The sequence below is a fragment of the Protopterus annectens genome, chromosome 11.part0 (genome assembly GCF_019279795.1).
Source record: "Protopterus annectens isolate FY-2018-M chromosome 11.part0, PAN1.0, whole genome shotgun sequence".
Lineage (NCBI taxonomy): Eukaryota > Metazoa > Chordata > Ceratodontiformes > Protopteridae > Protopterus > Protopterus annectens.
In genome coordinates, this window is record NC_056745.1 from 957069854 (window position 1) to 957085972 (window position 16119).

At 35.7% G+C, this 16119-nt stretch overlaps 1 protein-coding gene across 1 annotated transcript in view; it reads right to left on the reverse strand.

Moving 5' to 3' along the window:
• Positions 1-16119, reverse strand: part of GRM3 (glutamate metabotropic receptor 3) — a 980615-nt gene that overhangs the window by 908428 nt on the left and 56068 nt on the right. The window contains exon 2 of the mRNA XM_044088350.1: positions 4144-4999. Within this exon, the coding sequence (XP_043944285.1) occupies positions 4144-4999 (856 nt within the window). The remainder of the gene's footprint in view (positions 1-4143; positions 5000-16119) is intronic.

A 16119-nucleotide genomic window follows, 5' to 3' on the forward strand; every position in this document is an offset into this window, starting at 1 on the left:
TAGCACACAAGTTATACTACTTTCCTGATAACTCCCCAGCACTCCAGCATCTAATTCAACCCAATACTACTACTAGAACCTTAAGATCTAGTAACCAGAACCTCCTAAATGTCCTCAAATATAATAATGATGCTGGTAAATCTGTCTATTGCTAAAGTCTGGAATACACTACCTGGCCACCTAACATTTAATAGCTCTATTACACAATTTAAAAAGCTCTTGAAAACCCACCATACAAACAACAGGTTATGCTCTTGTTACTCCCCAGGGTAAATATATACTAAGCAATTCTAATAATGATCCAGTGAAGCAATACTAAAGTTTCTTGCTTTACTTCCAATGTAATTCTTCTCTTATACTCTTACCATCTATACTCAATAATTATGTTTTAACTTTTCTATTATTTATTTATTATATATTTTATTTTACATTTGTTGACTGGGAATGTCTGACTGAGCCGAAGCCCTTTTTCAGCAGAGACCCGGGGAGAAAAGCTCCAGTAAATAGATATAACATTTTGTCATTATTAACAGGTATTATACAGGTGGAATAAGGCAATCCACAACCATTCACCTATCTTTCACATCTGACATAGTTGCAATGTATGAAATCCACACAACTTCCTTGAAAGTGTTGTTATGTGGCACCAGTTCGATATTAATGCTGTTGTATTGGAACTATTCTGATAATACCTCAAATAATGTTACTATTTTTACTATTTATTACATAGTCCTAAGAACTGTATGTTTTTAGCAACCATTACCTGTTGTCTTAAACTATTACCATATGGTGATAGCTGTATTGGTTATAGTGTATGTTTTTTCCTTACAAACTATGTATTGTGCTTCTGAATTTTTCTTTATATATTGTATTATATTGGAGCTTTTCTCCCTGGGTCTCCAATGAAAATAGACCTGTGTCCTGATGGACTTTCCTGGTAAACAAATGTAAAATAAAAAATAAAATAAATAAAAATTTCTAAAAGTGTCAGGAGTAGAGCACATTCTAAAAACACTTATACATTGTCCTCTAATATCATTGTATTCACATGTTATGGGTAACTATTATCATAGTGTAAATAATTTGTGTTTATTCATTAATAAACTTGTGCTGGAAGTGGCCTAAATATAAATCCATTTGTTGCACATAAAGAGTCATAGATGCATTGCATGAGTAAAGCAGAAATGTATATTAGGGCGGAAGGGGTAATAAAAAAGGTATTACTAAAGAGGTACTGTAAGTTACTATAAGATTCAGTAATCTGACTGACCCTTTCAAATGTCTTAATAGGTTGGAGAGGATCAAGATGGTACAGAGATATTTTGTACTGTCACACAATTCTACAACATAAATAAAAAGGGAAAGGCAGGCAGGAAAGGTGAAAAGGGACAGTGTAATACAAAATTGACACACAAGTGCAATATCCGCAATTACCAGAGCTGGTCAGATGTAACAAGACTAGACAGGGGAATCGACAGTCAGATGACAAAAAAAAAATAGCATATTCTACAAGGAGAAGTTCTCTTCTAATAATTGCTCTCCCCCTTTTCTGGATGTGTGTACTTAATGGTTTCTAATTTCGCATCACTTCACACAGCAATGGGCCAAACCTCTTCAGACTTACTTCTCAATGAATATCCCTAATATACTTCAATTTGCTATGTTTTAACTATTGCACATGTGGCAGCACCAGCCCAGACAGACTGCTCAAACATTACTGGGCTATTACAAACACAATGGCAGTGTGAGGAACCAGAAGCAAGTTATTCCCACATGATTTGGTTATTCTCAAAAAATCTCAGTGAAATGAGCTATTCTATATGAAGCCACAACCTGGATCATTAGAATCCCTATCAACCCACTAGCTAAGAAGGAATTCTGGCTAAACAACATGGCACCAGACATCTCCCCACTACCAAGCATAGCAATTATATGAATCAGAATTGTGGCCTTGCTTTTCCTGAATTTTTTTGTTCAAACATTGGAAAACATACCCTTTCATTTAGTAGGATACCTTCCTATGTCATATTCACAAACATTCTACCGGGATGCCAGACAAGGTTAACAAGGAAGAGTGGTATTTACTCAAACTATAAATTCACCCAGCAAACTCTGTTATTAGTGGAAATATTTTTCAAGACAGGAGTGATCTCCCTGAAAGTGGCTGGTAAATTTAAAGGTACCCTGGCCAAAAGTTTTATATATACTGTACAGACAGGCATCTCACACTAGCATAGAGGTAATAGACATTACTTGCTACCCATAATGAGTAACACTGTTCTCATTGTTAAATTTACAGAAATTATGTTTTGTTTTCTCATATCTTTTTTACAGGTTATATTTTTGAGCATCCACAATCAACAATTTTTCTTACTCGTTATAGTTTTTTCTAATTGGACTGATTAGTGATGACAGGCTCTTAGCTGGAGGTGCAAGTGATGGTTGAGTATACTTTTCAGATATATGCATTGACTAGGTATTAATTTGATTTTGCCTGTAAGCACTGTGCTTTGTTGCTATGAATGTTTTATAAGAATAGTTTCTCCGTTATGCTCAAATGCTTTTTGTTGTATTTACAATAAAAATGGGTTGTTTTGAAAAATTACTGTCACAAGTATTGCAACTTGATTTTATGAAATGAGAAGAAAAAGAATAATGCAATAAAAAACATTCTAGAACTTTACACTGCTATATGAATAAAGAAAACAACAATAACAGCATAAAAGGTTTGAATATGGCTATATCAAATAACAGTAGAATGCAAGCAATGTCAAAGAGTCCTCCTGAACAGGCATCACCTGCAAAAAAAATGAGCAGGTTATCCCACCTGGCGTACTATGTGCAAGTCTGATGACCCCATGTCCACAAGTTCACATACAGAATGAAGATATTTCAGAGAATGACAACCAACGCTGCACAAGAGCTGTACCAGAGACCTCATTAAGACTAAAATACATTGAATATGAGCAACAGGATAACAGGGAAAGAAGGTCATGATGCAAAATTTTTAAGTACCTAATGGAAATGCAAAATGTTTAAGTACCTAATGGAAATGCAAAATGTTTAAGTACCTAATGGAAATGCAAAATCTTTAAGTACCTAATGGAAATGCAAAATGTTTAAGTACCTAATGGAAATCCACAGAGTCCACAAGGCAGCAGATTTTCAGAAAAAGAGACCTGTAAGTGTAAAAAGACATTTAACACTGGATTCATGGCATGAAGATAATTCTGAGATATACGGGTTCAAAACAGGAAGAACTGAAAAAAATAATGGGAAAGAAATAAGTGAATTCTTATGATGGCAGATGATGCAAGCAGCTGGTTAAATAGCTGTGGCAGCACAGAGACTGAATGAAATGGGAAGACTACCTGTGCCAACTGGCCTGATTTATTTCCACAGCTGACGCTAATAAGTTGTTCTTTATGTTAAGTCAGCATTGCCATCTGAATGTTTTATTTCACATCCATCCTGTTTAAAGTACCATTTCAGTACAAAGGACTAATTACATAAAAGTAACTGAAGCAGCACACACAGCATCATAAAAATATTATAAACAACCTCACAGAAAAGACAAGAAATTAGATAACATAACTTGTTGTTCACTAGAATAAACACCCAATGGTTTAATGAACTGTCAGATTAGAACATAATTAGGATAAATGTTTAATGGTCATAATAGACTGACAAAACAGAACAAGTCATAGACCCAAACAATAAAACAGTAGTGCATGGAAGTAGTAGGTATTTTTGAACTGACATCACAAGCATGGGATGCGAGGTTTGAATAGCAGCAAAGAGGGAACAGAAAAAGATTTTACATTATAATATTAACATGGCAAATTATTAGCCGCCTATGTTAAATGCAACATGAAAGCAAAGCAACAATAGTAAATTATTAGCCGCCTATGTTAAATGCAACATGAAAGCAAAGCAACAATAGTTCTTGTTTAATTAGAACAGTTTTATCTAATTGAATTTAATACTGAAGTGATGAGGTGCACAAGCATACATTTAACTGATTAAAATAAATCAACAATTAATGTGCATACATGTATGACATGACAAAGATAAAAAGGACATAACTGTGATGTCAGATGAAATATAAAACATTAGCACTTTAAATTATAAATTGTTACATACCTGTAAAGCTGATGTTAAGTAGATACTCTTTGTACAGTTTCTTTCCATCCAGTTGTTTCATAGCATTGCAGAGTCGAGTGGTGTTTGAACACAAAGTCCTCTGCATCTTATGTAAGGCATGTGCCATTGCATAAACCGCATTTATAACAAACATAATCTTAGACTCCTGTTCATAATTCGAACTGTTGATTGATAACTTCTTATCGCAGAGTTTGGAATATCCATTTCCATTTTGAAGTTTACACTGAAATTTCTGTTGCCAAAATTCCTTGAACCACGGATTCCGTAAATTAGATTCGGGATGCAAAGCTTGAAAGTATCTGTCAAATTCCTCAATGCGATGTGAGGCAAGTTCTAAGGTTATTGCTCCACTAGCTGTGATCTCATTGCCTTTTATAACACTTTCTTGGGCACCCCATCCATCACTTGCAACCCACGTAAATGATGCATTTAGTCGTGTAGCAGCAGAAAGAAGTTCCCTAGCATCATCACTTCTCATAAAAAGCACAACCACTTTTGCATTAGGTTTCTGAAGAAGCTCTTCAATAACCCTGTCATATGAATGTTTTGAGTTTGACCTGCCAACTTTTTCTGAGGTAGCAATGCAAATGCCTCGGAGACGAGCTTCCTGCTCAAAGGCTTCAATTCCAGTCTCTCCATAATCTCCTTCAGAGGCAACAGTTGAAACATAAGTCCAGTTAAAGAATCTTAAGATTTCAGCCATTGCCTTGGCCTGATAGAAATCAGGCGGAACTGTCCTTGCAAAGTATTCATATCTGGTCTTGTCGCTAAGCTTGGCACTGGTAGAGGCATAGCTGATCTGAGGAATCTGGAATAATCTGAGCAAGTTTGCAACCTGTAAAACATACAAATTTTATGACATCTTGACACAACTGAACTTTATTAAACAATGCAAAGCATTTCAAACCATTTCAAACCATTTATTTTCTTCTTCTATACCATTTTATAACTAATTACAGCATTGTGAAACTGTTAATTATCTAATTATCTAAGACATAATTTCAAATTCCTGGAGCCTCTCGGTTGGGCATGCTCAGGCACTGGAATATGTGATTCATTAATAGCAACATAATAATCAGCCTTTATGTGAAATTAAATTTCCTGTTTTACAGCCAGAGCTATGCCTTTCAACTTCATCCTTGTTAAAAGTTCTTAGATAACCATTCAGAATTGGTGTTGCCTTCTGTATCTTAATCCTATCCATGCATCCATAACATTACTGTACATCTGTAGTTGTCAGGTAGGTATGTTTTCTTTAACTAGTCTGTTTCATCACTACTTCATTTCCAGTCTGTGTAAAAATGGTACCACTCAGAATCCACCTAGCTTTTTCAGAATTATAAGGAGCTGGCTTTGTTTATTCTAGAATTAGTGCCTGATAATGGGCTGGCTTTGTGGCATCCTGAATATGGCCCGGACAGCTTTTATCTGTCCTATTTATGACAATCATGTCATATCAAAACAAAGCCTTCCCTTTTCCACAAAGTCAGTAAAATGATGTAGGAGAAAGCTCATGTCTGGTAACAAGCAAGACGTTGAGAATCAAGGTCTGTTTTACAAAATCTAATATATTACGGGAAATAGTTAACAAAGAAGTATATATACTGACACTCAACAGAAGAACAGTAACTTGATTTCAAGATGTGTTGCTGCCTTTGATCATTTTTAAATCTATAAATTTATCAGTTTTATTTTTCTTTCAAGCAGAATCTTAAGTTTCAAGGACCAAAGCATGCTGTAGCTTTTATACAGTGGCAATATACAATATTTGGAAGAAATATTGTCCAGAATATGAATACATGCACAATATTTTTGCTTTTACCTTTTCAGAATTTTAATATACTGAGCTTAGCTACTGACAAAAAAGGCCCCCTTGCCCTCTGTCTATGAAGCTAGCAGTAAAGGTCTTTACCTATGAGTCTCCAATGTTCAGCTTTATGATGTCACATCTTGATGAATTAATCTCACTGGAAACTCAGTACAAATGAAAAAATGTGAAGTATCTTTTTTTGCATGACACAAGCTCCGCTGTCCCACTCCCCCCCCTGCCATGAGGCAATAGTCATACTACTCATTGTATAACTCCGTCCTTTATTTCCCGTTATATGACATGTTTCAGAGTATTCTGTTAGTGTGTGTGTGTTTGTGTGTGTGTGTGTGTGTTTGTGTGTGTGTGTGTGTGTGTGTGTGTGTGTGTGTGTGTGTGTGTGTGTGTGTGTGATTTCCTACTTTCTACAGGGTTGCATTCTTGCATACATATCTTCTCAACTAGGTTCCTGCAATTATTAATTACTTGGAGGTTGAGGCAGGAGTCTTCTACACTATCTGATGTTTTTTTTTTTAGCAATTGTCTTGATGGAATACAGGTGCACTGAAGCTCTCGTGCATTCTTCAGGCATTTATCATATATAATATTGTCTGGATGAGGTTCATTTATTGTTCCCAAATTATTTAACAGACTTCTTTGGTAGCGTTGCAAAACACATCTATTTTATTGCAGTTAAATAACATATGCTCACATGTACTCAGACCGATTATCATATTGGCAACTGGAGCTTGTCATAGGGAACAAGTGCATAAACATATGGATGAGGAATGAACTACATAAGCATTTCCATGGATAAAGGGTTTACATCAGGGATGCAGTGGTCAACCACAGGCACTGCAAAACATATAGCTTATCATGTTCACTGAGTTGCTACCCGACCCTCCTACACAACATTGAAGAATGTGACAACTTTACAAAATGTTCCAAATAACTAAAAATGTACACTATTACATAACAATAGATTGGGGATTACCCTTGTGTGAGGGTTGCAGGGATGATTTGTTTATGGCTTGCTGTGTGTGGTATTCATTAAAGCAATTTCAAAGGTTTGGAACTCATGAAATGACTTCAGTGAGCCAACAAAATCTATAATATTCTTTCAGGTCTGAAGGCCTTAGAGTAATAATGCTTTACGTCAAAGGATGTTCTTCTTTGAGACATATTGGTCAAATAGATCACCTCCTGTTATGACACCATAAGTGTAGTTCCAGGAGGATTCTGAGTTTCCCCTCTTTGTGTCTCTTCAACAGTGCCAGGCTTCTATGTAGCAAATTAATCATTGTTAGGAAATTTAACCTTTCCTTTGATAATTTCATAAGCAAGTACTTTTGTGATGATCAAGAATTAAACATAAACCTGTAATTCTTTATCCCAACAATTCATATGACCTTTCCATCACAGTGGGGGACAATTTATTGTGTGGCATTTGGTTACGTAAGGAACAACCAGTCCTCCATGTTCTGACTGTTTTCACAGCACCCCTTTCATTGCTGGATGTATAACATTTACATACTGTGAGGAACTAGAATGCATTTCTTTCCAAATTCTAAAAACAGGGATTGTATTAAGTCTGGAAGGAAAGATTTAGCTTGTACTTATTACTATGGCATATCATTTTGCCATTGCCGCACACAAAAAAGTGTATAGGATGGAAGCCCTACAATTAGCCAGCTGATAGGCAGTCAATGCTCAGACTTTCAAACGTAAATGATCACCAGGATTCTGTCATGGCAGATTCAGGGAAGCCTTTTAAGGTTAGGGTGTATGTAAAATAACTGCAGCTGAAAAATACCACAAATGTGATTATCAACCCCAAAATATTGAAAACCAATACAATGATATTAATATATGCATGCTTCAAGACATAAACTTGTAACATGCAGATCAAAAAATACTGCTTTTTTTCAGTTGTGCAAGCCCCATGTGAGGAGGATCTTGACCTCAAACCTGCTGCTACATAAATATACCAACTGCACAACAAACCTGCTATTTTACTGATCCTGCAATCAGTTCTGTTGAGCAATTGATTTGTCACTCAAATGGGACTCACAAAAAAGTTGCTGAGAAAACTAACATTTGAGGAACCTGCATATCTGCATAGTCCTAATTTATTTTGCTCATTTTTTCAGCAGCATTGCTACACCTCTCATCTTGTCTCCAGTATATGATGAAACATCTAAAAATTCAGGCCTGGATAATCTGAGAAATATCACCTCTAGCTGTACAAGATCTTATTGATTCAGCCTCCTTCTCCACTTATCATTAAATTTCTGCAGGGTCCTAACTTCTAGTTTCTTATCTTTAAGTATCATTGCTATACCCCTAGTCCTGCATCCAATATAACGTGAAAAATCTTCTCATATCCTAGCATGGATAATCAACATTGCTCAGGAGTTCTTATATGCGTCTCCTGTAGGAAGAATATCTGGGGAAAAGTACCACAGCCAAACCTATAGCTCCAAACTGTTCTCATGTCATTTATATTAAAAGTTATAATACTAATGTCATCCAAAACAAGCATATTTTAAGACACTTGGCATAACTGATATGTCTGTCCACATACACTGCCTGAGGAAAACAAAAAATGCAGAATATACTGGGACCCTCACTTGCACTATGATCCTTACAGTTCCAGCCAACTTGTTTACATTATTTGGCTCTGGTAAAAAGAAAAATTGTGGAATATCAGAAGAATAAATATGAAAATTTAAAGATTTTTCAATTATAATCTCTCTATTGGAAATATGAAATTTTACAGTGTGAAATAAATTAAAAACTTCAAAAAAATAGCAGCAACTCAGACAGAAAAAATGAATTGTGAAACTGCATTGTAATATTTCAAGTGTTTTTAAATTGAGGTTTTGCGCTTCTTTGCTCCCTGACATAGGGGGTTCAACCTGCCACACTGCTACTACATATATGTGTTTATATATATATACATATATATATATATATATATATATATATATATATATATATATATATATATATATAAATATATACACACACGAACACATATATATTTATACATATACCAACTCCAAGAATGTTGAATCACAACACACTGAGAATCAGCCAATATATACCCAAGGACACAGAAAGAACCCCAGGGCTGATGGTAACAGCGGTGGCAGAAAAGGTCTAGTTATACAATGTGGAAATTTGCAATTCAAGGATGTGTTAGTTGCCATGAGGAATGACCTCATTATCTGCTAATCTGCATGTCTCTGAATCAGCCTTATCTACCATTAGTGCTAATCAGCACTTTCCAGCAGCAGTTAACATTAACAGGCCATGTATCATGTTGGCATAGGTACTTCCTTCATTCACTCTCCTGCACACACACACACACACACACACACACACACACACACACACACACACACACACACACACACACACACACATACACCACATACATTTTACCAGTCACTGAGTTAATAGAATACCCCTGATGTCTCTTTTTATGTTTTGTCCCTGCCTTTATAATCACAGATCATTACATACAGTCAATAATGCCAAATATAAGTTCCATTTTTCTTAGTGTGTGTATTGTGCACAGTGATGCTAGACATGTTGTTCTATTTTTCTTTTAATGATTAGCATGAATAGTTTATATATTCTCCCTGGTGTCATCTAATGTTACTTCAGGCTTTGTAGTGAAGCCTCTCCCAGATGAACACACTCCATCCTTCTCAAGATTCTGTCCCTGATGTTACAGCATGCTCCTTCAGTAGCTTCTTATATGTATATTTCTGTCATAACTCACTGACTGTTGCAAAATTCAGATTATGCAAGATATCAGAGCTTTGTTCTTCTTATTATGTAAAGAAATGGTGGCTACACTGCTAGATAATTTAGTGTAGTGAGTTAGTGCTACTGCTTTCAGTGTCAAGGGTACAAGGATTGAAACTCTTCACTTTACAGATTTATTTAGATACTACTTTCAGGAATCATTGGTGTTTGGTGGTGTTGGTGCATAGCACTAATATCATCTGTATGAGGTGTGTAGGTAGAGGGTTTGAATCTTGTTTATGGCATGATGTAAAGACTTATCCCTGGTGTGTAGTGTACCATCCTGATTCACATCTGTCAAGCTTCAATTTTTTTTCTAAGTGCCTTTAAAACATAATATGAAGAGTATCCATGGAGTTTAGTGTTTCCCATTGACCCACATATTTCATGATACACTTTTTTTCTAAAGCCCTTTAAGTCATGATATGCACAGTATCTCCAGTGTCTAGTGTTTTCCCCAGTACTGCAAGATTTGTTCATTTGCCTATAGGAGTCTGCGGGTGTGGTGCCCCCCTGCCCACACATTCATTCATTTATGCTTACACACACACACACACACACACACACACACACACACACACACACACACACACACACACACACACACACACACACAAAACACCCCCACCAAACTGCACTCAAACACATTCACCCATACACATGCACACCTACCCTACCTATTCCCTAACTAATCCCCTAATGTTGTCTCCCAGTCCAGCACACACACACACACACACACACACACACACACACACACACACACACACACACACACACACATACATATGCTTAGACATGCAGCTCTGCACATATACATATGCATCCCCAAACACTAACTGCCTACTAAACTCTTCAGCACTTACCATGATAGGTGAACATGAGCATTTAGCTGTGTTCCTTAATAGAAGTGTACATGAGTGGGCACATTACTTTATGCAGTAATTTTCAGGGGAGAACACATGGCTAACTAGCATAGTCCACTCTCCTGGAATACCTCTTTAGCATTTTGCATGGCAACAGAGACAGCCCACAGTAATGCTTCACATCTTCATGCTAAAGCACCATGGTATGGCTCCCTATGAATAAGAAATGGCTACTGTGAGGTGGGCACCTCATGGACACCTCCCACTAATCTTTCTTAATCAGCCCACTATATCTTCAGAAACAATACATATCTGCATCATTTATAGTTGTAGTTCAGCTTTTTCAGATATTTCAGTTATGGTCCTTGGTATTTAAATATGCACATATATAAGAGACCACAGATGTAACAATATATAAATTGTATTTGCAAATATCTGACTCCCAAATAAGAAAGATAAAATGATTTATGGTAACCCAACTTAAGAAAATGATACAAGGGAAGGATACTTGAAGCCAAGGACAGAAAGACATCCATCGCAGAAGGAATACCATAAGCCACTCAGAAACATGATTTTTTTTAGGAAGTACACTACTCATTTCAGTAGCACAAAAACTCTGCTCCTCACTTATGGGTGAGTTAGGCTGCATTATTGCAATGAAACTTATAACCTCCATTTATTTTAGCTTCAACTCTCAGAATGCGTAACCATCATCTTGGATGTATATCACTTGTGTATTAAGAAGCATAAAAACCAATGACTTTCACTTTTCTAATACAGAAGAATGAATTACTGCCATCTGCCTCAGATTCATGACATGAAGTGCAAAGGCAGAGATGACAATTTGTTCAGGAAAGTATGCCTAGCCTTCATTGAAGGAAGTAGTGTTATTGGAAGAGCATGACTAGGGCCATATTATTTTTTTTCTTTTAAGTCTAGCAAATACCATGATTCATTGGATTTGCGGAATGTAACTAGATAAGAATTTCTTCCTCGCTGAACTGGTTGGTAGGAAATAATCTTCCAGTACATTCCTATATCAGAAAATGTTTCTGATATTCCTCAGTACTGTAGTAGATAAAGTTGGCCATCCATTGTTACTCTTTTTAAAAGTTCATTTATATGCGCCCCTTTCAAAGCCTTTTTCAGTGAGCTATAATAGAAGAGTTAGGATCAAAATACAAGTATGTCATGCTTCCCTTAGGAATTCAATGCCACTACACTCTAAATTTGACACCACCACATTGCCTACTCCCAAAACAATGAGCTATGGTCATGGAATGAATGCAGTAGCGAATAAGGAGCCTTGTCTGGTGAAGCAATAATGATTTTTACTTTTGATGTGATGATAACTCAGTAAAGGTGTATTATGAATGTATGTTGCATTCCTCACCCAGAACAGAAGTCATATATCCACTCCTCTGGTGAAATATATATGATTTTGATTTTACTTCAGAAATAATGGCAATTTAGCAGAGTTATATTATTTACATGATGTGCATTCACATCTTGAGCAGAAAGTAAGTAAAATGTAACATACAAGAATATGACAATAAAATGCCCAAAATAATTGATGATGTTTGTATACAAGGCCATACACCATTTTCATCTCAGTATTAGAAGTGTGATACCTGCATGTATGAGTTTTGACCCCCAAAAAAGACTGTTATTCAATCAGAAAAACAGCAAATTGCAACATTTATTATTTATTATTGCACCTTACACATATTTTTCAAAAGGGCATTGCTCTTTGTACTCTCTGATGTAGGAATCGTGCATTCCCACCACTGCTGTTAATAATAACTTTAAGATCATAGAATGGCAGAGAAAAAAAGAGTACTCTGAGGTACTACATCCTCAGACTATATTATCCAATCTGAATGGAATACATATATCCACTTCTAATGAAAAAGATCCTTGTGCAACATGCCAGACTGTGACAGTGAAATGCTTGTAAATCCTATATTTGGTACTTATGCATAAAATACATGTATGTCATCTTCAGGGTCTTATACAGAACACAGATATAAAACACATCTAAAATTTTCATTCGACCCTTAGATATTTCAGTTTGGAATCTAATGGCATCACACTGCCCACCCCCATATAATGAGATTTCATTGTGGCATGTTTGAAATAACAAAAAGTTGTATCTTCTACATTTCTTCTCTATGTGTGTGTGTGTGTGTGTGTGTGTGTGTGTGTGTGTGTGTGTGTGTGTGTGTGTGTGTGTGTGTGTGTGTGTGTCTATAGCCATCTACATAATTCTAGTCTAAGGAGACACTAGAGGAAGCCACACTGGTTTGTTACTGTAGCTAGAACAAAAAAGTTAAAATAAAATGAAAATGGAACACATTGGCTTTTTAGAGTTATAAACAGCAATATTCTGCTAATTACTTTTTCATAATCTCACAGCTTTCCTGTCAGCATGAAAAGTACAAAATTGTAGGTTTTAAAAATATTTTAATTCATGTTCTGCTCCACCAGATATAACTCAATGTCTTGCCTCATCTAGGCTGGTGTCTCTATAGCTACAGAGTCTTCATTTTGCTGCTAATCAGATACAGAACTTACTTCTTGATTTTCTTGTTGTAAGCTGCCTTATTTTATATGGCAGTAATGATAAATTATCACATTGTTATAGCTAGCTAATACAGAATGTTTCTTAGTTATCTGTGAAAATGTTCCAAAAATATAAACTGCAAAATATATGTTAAAGACATATTGCCCCTTTTTCCAAAACCATGTCCAAAATTAAGTAATCTACATCTATATTTGCATATCTACATATCTATATTTATATCTGCCTGTTTATGCATTTTGCTTTTGATGTCCATATGCTCTGAGCTTCTGATACAGTGAGAGCTCAGTAACAATATAGTCTAGATATGTGCTGTGCCTTCCCTTGAACAGAAGTCATATACCAACCCCTATATATATATATTTATATGTGCATGTGTACATATATACAGTGGATATAAGAAGTGTACACACCCCTGTTAAAATGCCAGAGTTTTGTGATATAAAAAAGACACCACAATAAATCATTTCAAAACTTTTCCCACCTTTAATGTGACTTATAACATGTACAATTCAATTGTCAGGAAAATCCTACTAGGACAACTGAATTTTATTTGGGATTAATTAGAATCTCTTTAATTGATGGCAGGTGTATACCCAAGAAGACTGAATGCTGTAATTAAATCAAAAGGTGATTCAACAAAGTATTAGTTTAAGGGTGTGCACACTTATGCAACCTGTTTATTGTACATTTTTATTATTTACATTTTTCTCCTAACAGATTTTTTTGTTTTTTCCTGGAGTTAGTATATATAGTAAGGGGGGTGTCTTGGGGGCACAGCCCCCCACATTGGGGGGTGTGGGGCATAGCCCCCCATCTGTTTTAAATGTTGTAAACCATAAACATGGATATTTACAAGTCGAATGAATAACTCTTTCCAAAAGATAATATATACCCAAACTATGTGGGGGGACTGTGCCCCCCACCCCACCCCTGAACTATATATACTAACTCCAGGATCGCACTACAGTGGAGAACAGGGCATATACCTGTTTAGACAAAATGAGTTTCAGTCAAATGAGTTTTCAGTGAAGTGAACTTTCAGTGAATTGTGCTCAGGCAATTTGTTTTCAGTGAAATGAGGCCTCGACGAAATGAGTTTCAGTGAAATGTGTTTGCTATCAAACAAAGTAGATCCATATATATATATATATATATATATATATATATATATATATATTTATACACATATATATATATATATATATATATATATATATATATATATATATGTATCATGTTTACTGCTGATATACTGACAACTCTGTAATCATATATGTTTGGGCTTGTGCTGTATCCCCCCTTAATAAAGGTCATATATACAGCCCCAATGGAAAGTTACATAATGCAACTTGGCAGGGTGACACATTTTATTAGCCTATTGGTAGAACATAACAAAATTGGGCTACATCTTGTTAGACATTTTCTAGTACATTTTATATACTTTTATTGTTATCCCTTAAGACAAAAGCAAACATAACATTAACAGAAAAAAATATTAATATTTTTCCATTTATATACATTATACATCGCATATATTTTTTTTATAATTGTCATTAGTCTAACATTATATACATTGTTTAATTCCTGCCTTCTCTTAGACCTCATTCCTCTTCCTGATCTTTATTCTACATATATTGTTCCAATTTCTACAACAAAACTTGTTACGCAGATAAATTGTAGTCTGTACTTTTACTTAGCTGCATGTTTGACCTATGTGTGCCAGTTTACAATTCTCACCAATGTTTTTTTTTTTTAGAAAATATTTTAGATTTTGGAAAGAACTAGATCCATTGTTGTTTATTTTTGCCTGTTTCAAACATATGGATTGTCAGATCTGACCCGATCTGACCTCGGCACCAACTCTGAAGTTTCTTCGGATCCAGAGCTCTGACCCCCTCCACCTATAATTCCTGGGACTCCACCTGAGCTGCTTAGGTCTCATTTGTTGCTTGAAGTTATCAAATGTGTGGAAGAGCTCTCCTATTTTTTAATTTCTCCAAATCTTTTGGGTTTCTAATACCATGATGGGAATGGACCCCATTCCTTAGTCAAAGTATGATTTCAAGTTCATGAAATTAGTGTTTTTTCAATCTTTTATGTCAGCCAGAAGTGCTGTTTGCAGCACCCGCAGTGTGCCCAGTAATGACCCCTCCTGCAATTCGTATGGAGTTACATGTATTGGTAACATATCTAAATACAACTGTAGATTCTTTTTTCTAAGATCCATTGCTGCTACTACTATTGGGCTGGTCTAGGTATCTTTCTTCCACATTGCTCTCATTTTTGCCTGCACATCCTGATATTTTCTGACTTTGTGTCTCTCTGCACGTAAGACTCTGTAGTCACTGGGTGTGGTGATTTCAATGATCAATGCTACTTTTGTCTTCTTTTCATGGATCACTAGATCCAGTTTTCTAGCATCCACCTTTTGAACTTTTGGTAATGGACAATCCCATTTGATGTAAACTTCATCATTTTCTATGATGGTTTGTGATTCATGTTTCTAGTATTTTTCAGCCACTTGAATATCATAATGGTTGCACAATCCCTAGTTCAACAATCTTGCCACATTATTATGCCTTTCAGTATACAGTCCTTCTGCCATTAGTATGTCACAATCAGCAACAAGGTCTGCAACTATTTCCAATTCAGTTTTACAAAACCTACATTTGTCTGCTTTTCCCACATGTTCAATGGACTTTGTAAACCAATTTGTACACAGACCACTATCTTGGGCTGTCAGTGTTAACCTTTCATCTCTTGGTTTGAATTCCCTATCCTTAACCATTTCTGCATTTGTTCCTGATCAACATGAGGTTCTTCCAGAAATTTTCTATACTTGCAACTATATTTATGCATTTTCCCCATTTCTTGCCTTCTCATCT